At 43.6% G+C, this 15,294-nt stretch overlaps 1 protein-coding gene across 1 annotated transcript; it reads right to left on the bottom strand.

Moving 5' to 3' along the window:
* Positions 1-1,008: 1,008 nt before the first annotated feature.
* LOC142362699 (Na(+)/citrate cotransporter-like) lies at positions 1,009-14,948 on the bottom strand. The gene is made up of 12 exons (XM_075432628.1): positions 14,839-14,948; positions 12,130-12,258; positions 11,113-11,249; positions 10,464-10,678; positions 8,308-8,479; positions 7,049-7,171; positions 6,297-6,509; positions 5,401-5,522; positions 5,000-5,118; positions 3,586-3,747; positions 2,232-2,369; positions 1,009-1,480 (listed from the first exon to the last, which is right to left on the bottom strand). Exons 1-12 carry the CDS (start codon positions 14,941-14,943, stop codon positions 1,352-1,354), a joined length of 1,764 nt encoding a protein of 587 aa, XP_075288743.1. The 5' UTR covers positions 14,944-14,948; the 3' UTR covers positions 1,009-1,351.
* Positions 14,949-15,294: the final 346 nt, after the last annotated feature.

The following is a 15,294-nucleotide window of genomic DNA, read 5'->3' as shown; positions in this document are numbered from 1 at the left end:
CAGAACTCAGGCCATGCTCACACATCCCTCAACTGTAACACGCTGCCTTACCTCCCACCCAACTTCATCTCCAGGGCTGAACAAAAAGCATCCACGTACCGCTGACAAAATGCACCTAGCCCAACACAAATCTTTCTGTAGAGTTCTCCTTCAGAAATGACATAAACAGGTGCCACAAGACACTTTTCTCACAGGACCTGAATTCTGAAGTACACAAGACAACTCCCATTGCTGTCAGCCACCACAAGTTCTAATATCTGGCCCCCTACATTTTCACAAGGCCTTCAGTTAGAGCCTTTCTCATGCCTTGTCTGCACTCCAAAATTCCAGTGTTAATTAACAAGGCACATCAGGGGCTAATCCAGGAACTTTCACAGTAGGTGTGAAGTCCTCTAGGCCACCAGTCATTTCCAGGTTGGTGCTAACAAAACACTGGCTGGCATGTGAAACCACATGCTGTGGCTGAGAGAGGAAAAGGGTCCTGGCCCTGCCAGTGCCACCGCGCAAGAAGCACAAAGCTTGCCTTAACTTATTGCTCAGGACATCAGCTGAATCATGACCAGCATGGAATTGTGTTATATCAACCCTCAATAAGGGTGTCTAAATGCAGTGAGATTTGGGAGTGAAAACAAGGCAATGGAAAATGTGCTGGATGTCGGCCTAGAAGGATTCCACCACATGGCTGAGGCCCTACTAAAACAAAATATAACATGACGTGACATAACATAACATAAACATAGCAAACACAACACAGCACACCCCTTCTTTCACTAGACAAGTGACAATAAGGATTTCTCTGTATAGCTGCTGACTTGTGGATATAAGTAATAGTTAATGAGTTTGAGCAACCTGGTCTAGTGGAAGGTGTCCCTGCCCATGGCAGAGGGGTTGCAACTAGATGATCTTTAACTTCTCTTCCAATCCAAACCATTCTATGATTCTACAAATTTTCAGCCTCTTCCTGAGTGCAGTGATCAATGCTAATGATTTACAAGTATATACCAGTGATACAATAGTTCAAACAATTTGATACAACAGCCTGCCCTCTCTTTATTTAAAGTTCGATAAATTCTTAACCTCGACCTTGATTTAAGGTACAATGGATTACTTGATCATACTTATGATCCAGGCACATGATCCTTAGGGTTGTGTAATTAAACAGCACTTTTGGCTCCTGCATGACTGGAATAAATTTTAGTTGGTTCATGCTTGAAGTGATGTGTGACTCCCGGAAGGTAGCAAACACGTGACACTCAATCTGAAGTGGTGATGAGACTCTATAGAGGGCTTCAGGCAACAGGGACTAGTACTAAGGGTCCTTTCCTTGTTTAACACATGAAATCTTCACTGCTCACTGGTTAGTTGTGCTGTTTGCCCAGGTTGGGAATGTGTCCAGCTCAAACATAGGTCTTCCCCATGTGTTGATGGCCAGTGTGACACACAAGACTCCAATGATGTTCATCAGTATTCCAGATCTAACCTGTTAGGACAAAAGCCCAGATCAACAATGATAACCAAACACCAGCACAGCAAATTGCAGCAAGGCCTATTTGTACGCACACCAGAAAGACACATGGTCAAATAAATCACAGAAATAGCCACTGTATCCACTGCCCTATGTAGCTGCTTAGGTGGAGATGCCAAGGAACACACTGTGCAAAGCCTTGGAACACTTTGCTATAAAACTAGTCTAGCAGCTTTAAGGCATGTACAGTAAGGTGCTCTTATTAGTTAAAGAACAGCTTCTGCCCCCTTGAAGTCTCCAGTTAGAAAATCAATAATGTTTGGGTGTTCAGCACAGAACCTGGCACTGTGATCTGGCAGGCAATCAGAGGGGGGGAGCTTAGGGTAACTGATTGTTACCTTCTGCTTTCAGCTCCTGTGGAAACAAGGCTTCAGCTACACTCACCAAAGCCCCAGAAGACTGGAAAGCACTGGCTGCATTTTAACCCTTCAGTATTTAAGAGACTTATGATCTGTCAGTTTTTAATTTCAATTGGGCTGGGCTGTATGTCTGCAAAGCCTGTGAGAAAGGCACTGTTACTTCAGAGATGCAAATCTTTATTGCAAATCAACACCGCATAAGAGAGGGGCATAGGGTGATAGTTACAGCTCATAAGAGCTTCCTGACACTTCAGAAATACTTGGCTAAGAAAATTAAACTCTCACCATATTTCATGATAAAGGCAATGGAGATCTTCAGATAAGAGATCACGCAATTATCATCTTACCATATCCAGAACACGGATGTGGCCATAGGAAAACACTATTGCATTTGGCGGTGTTGCAACAGGTAGCATGAAGGCAAAGGAAGCACTGAGAGTAGCAGGCAGCATAACATACAAAGGATGGATCTTGACAGATTCAGCCTGCAATAAAATGGAGAGAATTTCACACTGGAGGTATTCCAAAAGAAAAGCATAGAGAACATTTCCCAGGCCATTGAGACACAGGCTCATTTCATTTCCTGGTATTAAAGCATCAAAGTAATTTACAAGAATATTATTCTGAAATCCACATGAGCTTAAAGATAACTTTGCTCTCGTTTCCTGTCCCACGATACTTAAAAACAATGCTTGAATCTTTCTTGTTGTTTGTTTTGCTCTGTGGTATAATTTGGAGTTCTGGTCATATTTATCCAATGACTTTTCTTTGCCCTCGCACCACGCTTTTGCCAAGGTAATGCAGGGATGGGATTATAATTACTAGCATGTGGAGTAACACTCTTAGACATCACATAAACTCTGTGGGACTCAGAACTTAATTGCCAATTTGAGTCACTAATAGCTCAGCACCTTGACTGACATAATTTTACTTTGATGAAATGATCTAGCATAAAGCAGTTGTACTTGCCAAATTAAAGAAAAAAGTAATCTGTTTTTTTTCCTTCATTCTACAATTTCAATTCTGCTCAGAAAAGGCAGCAAAACTTTTCAGGTTTTCCTCTGAATGTGTTAAAATTATTCTGGCTTCCCATGGAAAATGGCACATTTCTAATAACCAGGCCTACCACTTTCTGTATTCTAGCATAAAACCATGAAGATGAAGGAACCATTCAAAAGGATGAACCGCAAGTGCTGGATTTTGTTTTGGTTTGGATTTTTATGCGTGTGTTTTTCCAGTTCCGAGTTGGTGGTTCAAATACAAAACGACCGGAAGTAACCGGTGTTTGTTGATCTGCATTAAAAGAGTGGCTCTCACTTCACTTTCTCCAGGGCCAAGGGACACATCTTACAGAAGGCTTGAAATGGCTTGCTCTTCAGTGACAGTGCCATGGGATAGGCATCCTGAATTACCTCCTGCCCCAAAGAGCTGGTTCTCATGGTTCAGGCATATGGTAGGGCAGACTGGAGAAAGTTTGCATTCCCACTTTACATCTACATATGATGCTATAAACATAGTGATGAATCCCAGCTAAAATCACTGGTATGGTATACTGTCAGATAGACTGCTTCATTACTGGCTTTCAGATTAACATTGGAGCAACTTTCAAGACAATAAATATGATATTGCTTTGCCACTAGAGACTGTCAGTTTAACTCTGATCTCCCAGTTGATAACATAACAGGATGGAAATAATCTTACCATGGATGAAAAGACAGGTAGGAAGAGGGTGGCTGTGGCGACATTACTGGTGCATTCAGTGAAGACAGCTATAATAAGCGAAAGTACTGTTGCAATGGCCCATGGTGGGATAGATCCTAGTGGAGTCATTTGATGACCCAGCCAAGCTGAGAGCCCAGAGGCCTGACAAGAAGAGAGAGTGTTTTTCAGTAAGGCTTTGAACCCCTAGCTCATGAACAGGGAACTCATATTATATGTAACGTTCCTACCAAATAATGCGAAATGACTCCTGAATTATATGAACACCACATGGGAAAATGCAATGATCTATCACAAACACTAAAAGAAATTCCTTGCCAACTAGACATAATACGGAGTCCCACTTTCCTTATTTTTCTGGAACTCAGAGACTTGTTCACACTTTGGTTACAAAGTTATGTTTTTTTGCTAAACAGAAACAATTATTGATAAGACTATTGCAAATACTTAATGTGTCACTCAGAAGTTTCCTGGCATGTTTTTCTAAGGTTTCTGAAGATACTGATTCGGTATGAATGCTCTGTTGTATGTATGTAGGCAGTGATTGACTCAGGTTACAAAACCTTTGACTTGATGCCTTCTAATGCTCTGGAGCTTTAATAATGTATGTATGTTGTATGTAGATGAATGTAAGGCCATAGAGCTTTAATTTGCCCCATGGTTTAAAACTACCTAGCCACAAAACTTAGATCTGAATATGAATTTCCTCAATGCATGGCACTGTTGATAGCTAAGGCTTGCTTTGATTTAGATGCATCTTAGCAGTGATGAAGGAAACAATACAGTTCACCTCAAGATTCTTTCCTGTTTTGGGAATTCAGCTGCCTTTTCTGTGAGTTTATGAACATAGGATCAAACCATGGTCTTACAGAATGCAGCATACTTCCTAGCAACAGCCACTGACAAGAAGCTCAAGAAACCCCGCTGTACACAATTATGGAGGATGTCTACCCACAACGATTTTCTTCTTGACCACTTCAGTAGTGGTTTGGTTTAAATCTCAAGACATATATCCTTTAAACAAATTGTAAACGGTTCTGAAAATCTTACAAGTGTTCTCTATACTTCCATTTTTCTAGCCAGGGCTGGGATTGGGATGATAACATTAATAACAAAGGCTGCTTTTCTGGTCCATCCAGCCAGTGAAGATCCCAAACTACTCTGCAGCCTCCAAGAAGTAAGATAAATTGAAGAAACTTGGTCAGAGCACACAAATTCCTGAAAAAGAGGCACAAACATTCACCTCTCCTCCCCGTTTCTGCTAATTTAGATCTGCCTCCAGATCTGAACATCTCTACTGGGTTTGGCTTTGGGTGCATGCCCGGTAATACAGGACTAGATAACAAACCAGGGAAGTTCGCCTTTGAGTCAGAGAAAAACAGATGTCAGGACATACTGCGCTTGCATCAGCCAAAGCAAAACCTCCTCCCAGCAGCAGCACAATGCTCCAGGGCATCTTCCTCTGAACCACATTCCAGTCTAGCAGCGGGGTTGATGAAAATGGCTTTTTTATATCTGAAGTAAGGAATGAAAAGCAGAACATGTTTTAGGAGAGTGAAGACATTTTGTCTCCTGTTCTATAAGATACTAGGGAAAGACCCAACAGGCAGATGCATATTACTGGAAAACCTGCGCAGGTTAAGGGTAGTACGCAGGAGCAGGGACTGTGCTCCAGCCCTGCCCAAGAAGTGCGGGAGGTGAGCTACCCTGAAGAACTGCATGCAAATCCAGTACATGTTTCTGCCATGTTAGCTGGAGCTGGCTGTTTCACAATGTTACAATTCCTCTTTTAAATACCTTCTTCAGCCTGTTCAGGGTCAGACACACTTGGATTCCGGCCTATGAATTTGGGTTTATTAGCAGGAAGGATAAACAGCAGCAGGGCAATAAGCACAGCAGGAGCAGAATCAGTGATATACCTAAAAGAAAAAAAAGAGAATATCGCTTAGAAAATAGAGATCTTTCTCCTAGAAGACAGCTACCTTCTGGCATTGCAGTCACTGCTCTTTGTCATCCTGTTTGGGGCTCGTACATTAGCAAAACAGCTCATTAGATCATGACTGAGGTCTCTCAGACTTGCCATGACACAAACACCATAATAAAAGAAACTAGCTATAATACACATTAATAACCAGAGTCACAGATGACAATGGCTCCTGGGAGCAGGGTTCCTTCTTTGTGAAGAGATTCAACACTAGTATCTCAATGACAGATGTGTAAAGAAATGGTCTGAATGATAGTTCCATTGTGCATTTCATGTTCTTAATCTGCCACAGACATCACACGAAGAAATCATTCAAAGCACCAAATCAATTTCCCAGTGAGTTCTAAGCTATTGTTTAGAGGCAGTGTTACCAAACATTGAAATAACACCGCAACTGACTGGACCTCATAGAAACAAAATACTAACATGCACATCAGTGTGACTGAGACCAGCAGGACAGAATTTTCTCTTCCTTTAGGAGGCTCGGCTTGCTCCATGTCCCAGTCTCCAGCCTTCATTGCAGTACAAACTGTCAAACAATAGATCAATTGACGATCTCATGCACAAGTGACAGGATCAAGCCCAGCAAACAAATGAATTCAGATAAGGTTGGAATGAATGACCCTGCACTCAAAGTGGAATGTAAGAGCAAGGGAATCTGATTCACAACCAAGAGAGTACAGTGTGAAAAAAAACTCTAAAAACTTACTTTCCTCCTCCTGGGAAGAGGCTGGTGGCCCAGCCTTTTACAAAGCCTGGGTTTCTGGAAAACCACAATAGAACCAGCAAAAGAAACATTAGGAGGACATTGAATTCAGCATAGGAGATAGGGCCTAATTTCTTCATTTCTGCCTTCAGCACGTCGTATGCAGCTTTTTCTTTAGCAGTTCTCTCTGTCCCACAGCCCCAGCTTTTTTTAAAGCTTTAAGAAAAAGGGAGAAGAATATACCGTATTAACACACAAGAGGGATTTAGCATGCTTGCCACTCTGAAGCTGTCACTCCTGGGGACAGACACAGACTACAGAAGAGGCCAGGACAAAGAAAAGACAACAGTGCCAAAGTATTTAATGCAGACACACCAGTTCTCATAGAAGAATGGGATCTATGAACAGGTGTAAGTTCCTGTCCAGTTTGGAGCAACCTGGGATGAAAACTTCAGTTTTGAATCAAGGGTAGTAAAACAGATACGCTAGCTCTCCTAGGGCTGAAGTTCTCAAATGTGAAATTGAAAAATAAAAAGGCAATTCTGTTTGAACATTAAGAATGTATAAAGCTTTTGTCGTAGTGCAACTCCCATGAACACAAAAGGTTTAAAGACCACAAAAGTTGCTGTGAAATGGAACTGCTCTCTGCTACAAAATAAGTAACTTGTCAATGCATTTGTTTTATCCAGATTTCTCAGTGAGGTGATCTGCACTAGCTGAGAGGTTTACACAGTACCACGCAGTTAGATACTCACTTGAATCCCATGAAGAAGCACTGTAGCCAAAGCCAAGCTAGTACTAACATCAATATCATGTTTGGGAATGCAAACCCAAACCAGGAAGCAAAATTCACAACATCATTATTTTGGGGGTATAGCCTGAAAAGAAAAATGCTTTCTGTAAGAATGTCAAAACTTTTAGTAATCATCTGCTCTCCCTTTAATATGCACTAGTGACAATTGTACATGTAAATCTAGGACAACCATTACAAGGAATCATAGGCAACAGCCATTGCCTAACTGCAGTCAATAGGAAGGCAGCCTGGATTTCAGAGCAGAACCTAAATGATCCTCAGTTTTCCCTGTATTTTACTTCAATGTATATAGGAGCTCATGTAAGCGCTGCTGAAAGATCTCCCACACAGGCTAGGTACCTTTCACTTCCAATATGCCTGCTCATTTATCCCAAGACAGGACATTCTTTCTTCCTCCCTGTTCATTCTAATAAGAGAGCAAGAATTGTCTTTCTTGAAATTAGTAGCTGCACTTCTGCTCACTTCAATAGAAGATGAAGTTGCTATTTGGCTTAAAAGAATGAAACCAGTGTCTTAAGAACAGCAACTTTTGTTCTCCTCTGCGTTCACTGGAGGAAAGATATCAATAGCAAATTTCCAGCTAGGTGTCAAAACCAATGGGTAGTGTGGCAGCTGAGGTTTAAGTACTGCCAACATAAGCAAGCAATGTTGAGGGACTGTTGTGGAGTCTGCAAAATTTCTGCTGTCGATTAGGTTGTATTTAAATCAATTTCCAAACTCAGTTTAGTAAAAAGTATTTTGTGGATAAATCCTTTCTTTTACAAAAGTATCTGTAGAGTTTACACAGCTACAGCGTGGAGGAATAATATTATAGGAGAGGCTAAGCTATTTTTTGCTCTCCTCAGTGTGCTTATGAGAAGGGTTAATCATGCATTTTTCTGATGCTCTTCACTTCAGTTCCTCTGCATTTCAGTTGAAAAAGGAAGCATAACCATCAATATCTCATGATCAACTGTCTGCCTGCTGATTACCAGAACGTATTTCCAAGTCTCTCAGGAGACCTATAATAGCAGCACATAGCTGCCTAAAAAAGGCTGAAGCAGAAAAAAGAGGCCCATCACTTTATACACGTTTCTCTCTCTCAGTTCATGGACTGGTTATTGCCTATAGTTTGCAACTGAAACTGTCATCTAAGACTAATCAGTTGGTCACAGAAACAGTAAGACAGTATAAGTAAAAGAAACAGCAAGAATGACTTACTGATTCATCTGGCCTTTCAATACAATGTTTGGTCCTGTTCCAGTGAGCGTTGCAGTTCCTCCAATGCTGGCAGCATAGCATACACAGAGCGTCATTCCCTTACGTATACGCTTCCTCATTTTCTTTTCTTCAGAAGATCTGGGGTCATCAGGGACTTGTCCATCGCTGACGACTAGACACAAAGAACATGACTTGCCTCAGGTGAAGTTAGGGAGGCAGAGAGTTCAGGACAGGGTCTGCAGGCTCAGTGCTTCCAGTTTGTGTGTGTCATGTATTTTAATTAAAAAACCCCACAGATACGTTCCTAAACACTTTGGACTCATGTCCATGAGCAGCTGAAGAGAGAGGTTGACAATCCAGGTCTACATGATCCAAGAAAGCCGTTGTCCACATTGGTGCCACAGTTTCTCAGCAGTAATCTCCTGTTTCACACAGAGCCTTACCACCAACCAGATACTGTAGTCACTAGAACCATTCCAATACCATGGTAAGAACCCAACTAGCTTTAACAGCTGTGAATATGGGCAGAAAAAACCCACCCAAAACCAAATTCTTGCCTGGCATAACTATTAAGATTGATATGTTCTGTCAGTTTACATCAACTGTGAAATTTTGCTGCTGTGTCCATTGTTCTCTGAGGTTAACAGTCTAACCTTGAAGTCTGACTGGACTAATGGAGCAGGACAACGAATTTATGGCAATTACAACCCACTCAATAATACCAAAAGGTATTTTTTGCACACATTTATTACCTTCACTGTATGTTAAAATAGATTAGTCAGCAAAGTGAAGTCCTTCTAAGTGGACAAAAAAACAGCAAAATTATTATTACTGGTCTCAGAGCGGAAGTGCGGTTTTGGGAGTCAAGAATCAACGTCAAAAAGAGCATTTGCAAATATGAAAACTTATCTTTAATACAACTTTTTGGAAGGTAGAAATGAGCAACCTTACAGAGCACTCTGTGACCAAGTGGTGTTCTTGCAGGCTTACATATCTTAGATAAACACGGTGTCTGAGTTTTGCACAGTCATAGTGCATTCTCCCTTAGCAAGTGAGGTAAGAAAGGAAGCAACCAAAAAGCAGAGATCACAGTTGTATCTAAACGATGCCTCCAAGGTTCAAACAAATATCGCAGTTATGAGTCAATCTCATGACAGAGCAATCTCTGGCACACGTAAGCACCCTTCTTCTACACTGTGCCTTCCATGGACATGTAAGCCAGAAAATGGGCATGGTGTGTCCCAGGCAGAAGGCTTGAAGTATGGGACACAGTATGCACTGCCACCATTTGCACTCATTCTTACACACATTCACACAGGGAATCGTGGCAGATCAAGTTGCTAATTCAGTGAAATCACATCTCCATGAAAATCCCCAAGACAATCTTTCATTCTCTGAAAGAGAAAGGCACCACAGATCTGATCTTCAATGGTATTTAATAATATAGCCCTCTGTAACAGCACAGTAGAGCAGTGAAATCAGAGGGACTGAGTTTGTGTACATGGTTCAAGTCAAGTGAAACCTACTGCAGAACCACAGCGTTGACAGAAGGACCTTGTGGGGTCAAGCATCAGGATAAGATCACACTTTAAAGTGTTCCAAACAGTAGTTTGTCTACTGTGAGTCAAATGACACCAGCTCCGCTTTTCCACGCAGCTTTTAAAGTATGCCTCTTTCTTCTCCCCACTTCCACACACAATCTGGCCAAAAAAAGAGCTATTTATTACCCCAGAACCAAAAATAGGTTGTGTTTGCACAAATTTTTTCAAACATTCCTACATGGCTTAGAAGCTGAATCCTCACTGATAACCACAAGATTTAGAAAGTGGAATGCTGGGGGGTTGGACGGTATTTCCCACAGGATACACTTTTCACTTCCCTGAGCAGGCAGTTAATTCTAGGAAAACTAGAGGAGGATGACCCCATCTTGAAGGAAATAACATAACAACCTGCATGGGATTTAGCACTAGGCATAACAAAACGGCAGCCACTAAAATTGGAAGCCATTTCGTAAAACCTAAATGTCATACATTTAGGGATTATCAGTCAGGTTACCATCCTCTTTCCTTCAGAAAGGTATAGAGAACTCCTTCTAGTCAGGGAGCTCTGAGTATACCAAGTGCAGTAGAATGAACTCACTGCTGAGTAGGCCTTACCATGCACTGAAGTGGGATCTGATGCATTCTTTTCCTCCAGCTCAGTCGCTGTATTTGTTTGCCCGGCTGCTTCTTCCATCATGGTCACATCATACTCTGTGCTGTCCATTTGATCCAGGACAGCTTGGACAATAGGAACCATCATAGCAGTGGTGGCTGTGTTACTTATCCACATGGACAGGAAAGCGGTGACTACCATAAATCCCAGCATGAGGCTGAAAGAAGAGAAACAGACAGAGGAGAAAGGAGGAGAGAAAACAGATGCTGCTAGGCTTTGTAGTCACTGCAATTCAGGCAGCAGAGCCCAGGCAGGGATGTGTGTAGCGTCCAGTAATACAAAGCAGGGGCAGATTCCCTTCTAGGACAGCTCTGCCACCTTCACTGAAGGAATGCCAGAAAGCCATTTAGCTCCTTAGTCTGTGCATGATTAAGTCTGTCTACATTTTGCCCACAACAGCAAGATCCAGATGCTGTTTTTGGCTAAAGGACAAGTAAAATGTTCCTGCTGCCAGACTTCACCTCTAGAAACTCTGTACAAGTGCAGCTAAAGAGGTTCTTGAAGGTTCCCTTCTCTGCTGACTGTTAAACACCATCCCTACACCTCTGCTAAAAAGACACAAGCAAGGAAGAAGGAATGTAACACTCTTACAGTGAAGGTTTCACCCCAAGAATCAGCAGGACCCTCAGTGCAATCCTTTTGTGAAGATTCCAGTGTTCAACAGAAATTGCAACAATCAGCCCTCCAACGAAAAGCATGTTTGTGTCATTTAGGTACTGCAAGGACACCTGAAAAACAGAGAAGGTAGGTCAGGGCCCAAATGTTGCCTCTCACTAGCTTCACTAGCATGTGTTGCCTTTCATCTTCTCAAAGCCTTTTACTGCACCAGGCCCAACACTGGCAGAAGGAGCAGTTGCAGCCTCAGGGCTACCTCCAGTTTCCTGAACCCTTGATCCCGTTTAAGTGCTGAACTGTCTAGTGCAGGGGCAGTTTTGTGCATCATAAATCTTCTTTTTGGATTATCAGGCATTAATAAAGTCCAAAATGTCAGCAGTTTCCTAAAACATTGTTAGAGGCTCAAAGTATTGTGTGAGTACTAGAAATGCCAAGCTCCAAAACAGATTTCTCAGCACCGTTAGTAACCACACCTGCCCTTAGCAGCTTGTTGGCCAGCAGTGAAGCTGGGTTACAGTACACAAATACAGCCCCTCTCCCTTGGACTAAAGCACTAGCGCAAAGAGCCAGAATGAGCTTTGGAGGGCACACAGGGTACTTGCTGGCATCATGCTGTCTACCCTGTCAGAAGAAATTTGTCCATGCATTTTGAGATCTCCCAGAGGATATGTCAGCACTGACCTTTCATGGGATGGGTTATGAACACACAAGCTGCTGGCACTAGTGGGATGCGCTCCAGCAAGATCCATGCCCAGGAACAGACCTTCCCCTCTACCACCTCAGACTCCACACCCTTAACATTTTGGGCAAACGCATATTTAGTTCAGCATCTTTCCATACAGGAAGGCTGAACACTGCTTGAGCACATGTTCAGAAATAGCACCACAAAGCCGCAACACTTTCCTATCAGACTTCTTTGCTGAATATTGACGGAGGATCAGAGCAATGCATATCCCTATAGCAGATCTGGATTGAGCAAGAACTGCTCCTTACCTTCTTAGAGCTCTGAACTCCAAGCAGAGGGAAAAATACCACAGGTATGAGGGAGGTAACAGCCAGTGGGATCACTTCAGTGCACCAGTATACTGCCATGATGATGATGATATATGCACATTTGGCCTCCTGCAACATAATGGAAGACACATTTAAGCATAGAAAACCATTCTTAGAGATAAGAAACACATTGGTAGCTCTTACAGGGAGCCCAAACACTCCATTGTCTGTAGCTTAATAATAGCTGAAATAGGTAGCTGAAGCATCAGGATTTAAACTTGTACTTTTAAACCTTGTTCTGAAGTCACTTACATCTTTTTGACCACAGTGTTTGTTCTAATGCACCCCCACAAAATGTAGGGTGTGAGAAAAACAAACCTTCCACAACTAGGTAAGTACACAGTTTGCAGTGTGCAATTACCTCTCATCAGTTGAGCTAAGCAGATTTCATATCTAGGAGCCGAGAATTTTTAGTAGTGTTTGTAGATTTGGGCATTTCTATTTTGAGTTAATTATTTTTAAATGGATGGCCAAATTTCCCTGTGTGGATGATTAGCTTGCCTGAAATTCACAAGTCTTCGACGTGTGCCCAGTAACACACCTGAGCCCAGAAAATATATACCTAAATAATGTAAAAGTTCTTAACTTATAAAAGTAACTCTTAAAGTAAAACTCTTTTACCTTTTTTTTTTGGTGACTGAGCACATTAGAGGTATTTAGTTACTTCCCAAATCATACTGTGCTTACCTGCTAAGGGGATTCCCTAGATTAGAAATGCTGTAACATGTCTTTTTATACTGCTGATCAGGCATTTCTGTAACCTAGCCTTCCTTGGTTTCTCCTTGCAAAATTGTTAGGAGAAGCAAGCATTCATTAGCCAACAGTAAACAGTGTTTTAAAGCTTAAGTGAGTGTTCTGTAGTTCAGAATTTGCTCATATTTAGAGTATGTGTTTATAGGATTTTATTCTAATACAACAAATGAGACTTTATTGCAAAAATAAATGGTGTTACAGTGACATTTAAAACATACCGTAAGGTGATATTTATAAATAGGGGTGTGTTTTCCTTCATTTTATAGAGAAGCTTAAAACCAGAACAGCCTTTGTAAGTAACTTGAACGTTTTTCCTTCAGACTTCCAGGAGATTAATTGCAGCACAAGTTTTGAAAAAAAAAATTTCTTCAAAGACTAAAAGATATCAGACAGAGCCTATTTAAGTCTCTTCCCTTAATAAATGTGAGGTGAGCTCATGATACAATTTATGCTGTACCACAGTAACTAAGTGCTAGAACTGACTGTGGTTAATCTGTTGCCAGTATGCAAGACAGATAAACAACTCTAAGTGAATAAAATTCACAATACAGAAGAAACACTGGTTTTGTAGAGTGGAGAGTAAATAATTTATGTGAAGTTCGAAAATACAACCACACTTACAAGTTAACCACAACAACCACAGCCAATTCAAACAACCAAACATCTGGAATTAAATATATACCTGTATCTACCTGTGATTTATGCGAATGGTCAGAATGTTTCTTTGGTGTCTCTGGACAGTTGACAAGAAACACAGTGATCTATCTGCCTTCTCACTGAGAGCTGAAAAAGCTCTCACTGACAGAAATGTTACTCTCCCATTGTGAAATACTGTAATTTCCCCGATTAGACTGATGACACGATATTCCTACAAATACCGGAAAACTGAAGACATATTCACTTTTTTAGGGAAATTATCTTTCCTGGTATTGACCTAAGTAGCGCCTAACAGTCAAGAATTCCTCTTTCTATAAGGCACCAGCATTCAACTGCAAGGCAGGGCTGAGATCACTTAGACAGGCAAAACAGAAGGGCTGGCAGTTTTGTTTATAAATATGCACGACATTTTCCTATACTCAAAAATACACTGAGCAATACAGGTCACTCAGAAGAAAGACTGGTTTTAGCATCAGAATATACTTTAAAGACCTAGTAGGCTAAAATACTGTGAACTGAGATTTCACATTTGCCAAGAAGGCTGAAATACATTAAAGGCCAAACTCTTCACTGGGTTATTCCAATTTTATGCTGGTATAACTCCACTGAAAGCGAAGGAGTTGTGCCATCGCCGCCACTGGAGTAAGATGGATGTGAACTGGAGGATACTGCATGCAAAACCCTGTTATGATCGCTGCAGTACACAAAGTTCTCAGCTTCTGACGGCACCGCTGATGACGAGTGCCACTCAGCATCACTCCTGAAAGCATCTCGGGGCCTCAGGAGCAGAGTGAGCCAGAGAACCTGGAAGCCCTGTCGTTCAGTCCACTGCCACCACCACCAGGCAACACAAGACACAACTCTAGACGTGCAGGCCAGTTGTGCCCGTCTGCATCTTCGGCCTCAGAAGACTCGCATCGGATGGGCTGGGTCTGTGGGAGCCGCAGGTCCTGGCAGCGGCACCGCCCTGAGGATGAGCGCAGATCCTCAGCCGCCCAGCACCGGTGCCCCCAGATAGCTGGGGAGCGCAGCCCGCAGCTCGGCCGGGAGCGGGTGTGGGCGCTGCGGCCCCGCGGGCCGGGGGATGCTGCGGCCCAAGGCCGGCGGGCGGGCCGGCCAGGACAGGGGCTCTCGGGCAGCGGGGCCCAGGCCGGGGGCCTGGGGTGGTCTCCTGTGGGGCGGCAGGGGCTGGATGGGGGGAGGGCCTCTGTTCCCCGCCAGGGCCCCGCAGGCACTTACCCGCGTCTGCACAACGACCGGCAGCGGCAGCAGCAGCAGCGGCGTGAGGAAGAGGATGGCGAAGGACCGGTACCTCAGCAGGGGCCGCAAACACGTCGGGGCCATCTCCTGTGGGGATACACCATCAGGGCGTGAGCTGCAGCAGCTCCCGCCGCCGCCTTAAGTACGGGGCGGCGGGGCCGCGGCAGGAGGGACGTGGCAGGGGGCGACACGGCCTGCCCGTGCCCTGGCGGGACACCGGGCCCGCCCGCGCCCGCCCCGACGGGACGCCGGGCTCGCTCCCGCCTTGGCGGGGACTGGGCCGCCGGGTAGCGGTGCGGGCGTGGGCCGGGAGCGAGCGCTCTGCCGGGGAGCCGCCGCTGCGGCGCCCGCCCCGCGCCCCTGCCCCGCACCCGACCTGCGACGGCCCCGTCAGGCTCCCGGGGCCGGCCGGCAGCTCGGGCACTGGGAGATCTC

This window comes from Opisthocomus hoazin, chromosome 11 (assembly GCF_030867145.1).
Source record: "Opisthocomus hoazin isolate bOpiHoa1 chromosome 11, bOpiHoa1.hap1, whole genome shotgun sequence".
Taxonomy (NCBI): domain Eukaryota; kingdom Metazoa; phylum Chordata; class Aves; order Opisthocomiformes; family Opisthocomidae; genus Opisthocomus; species Opisthocomus hoazin.
This window is presented reverse-complemented; position numbering and strand designations above follow the sequence as displayed.

Coding starts and splice junctions, on each gene's coding strand:
- LOC142362699 (XM_075432628.1), bottom strand. CDS start 14,943: ATGGCCCCGACGTGTTTGCGGCCCCTGCTGAGGTACCGGTCCTTCGCC. Junction 12,259..14,838: donor CGGTCGTTGTGCAGACGCGG/GTAAGTGCCTGC, acceptor ATTATGTTGCAG/GAGGCCAAATGTGCATATAT. Junction 7,172..8,307: donor TTGAAAGGCCAGATGAATCA/GTAAGTCATTCT, acceptor TTTTCTTTTCAG/GCTATACCCCCAAAATAATG.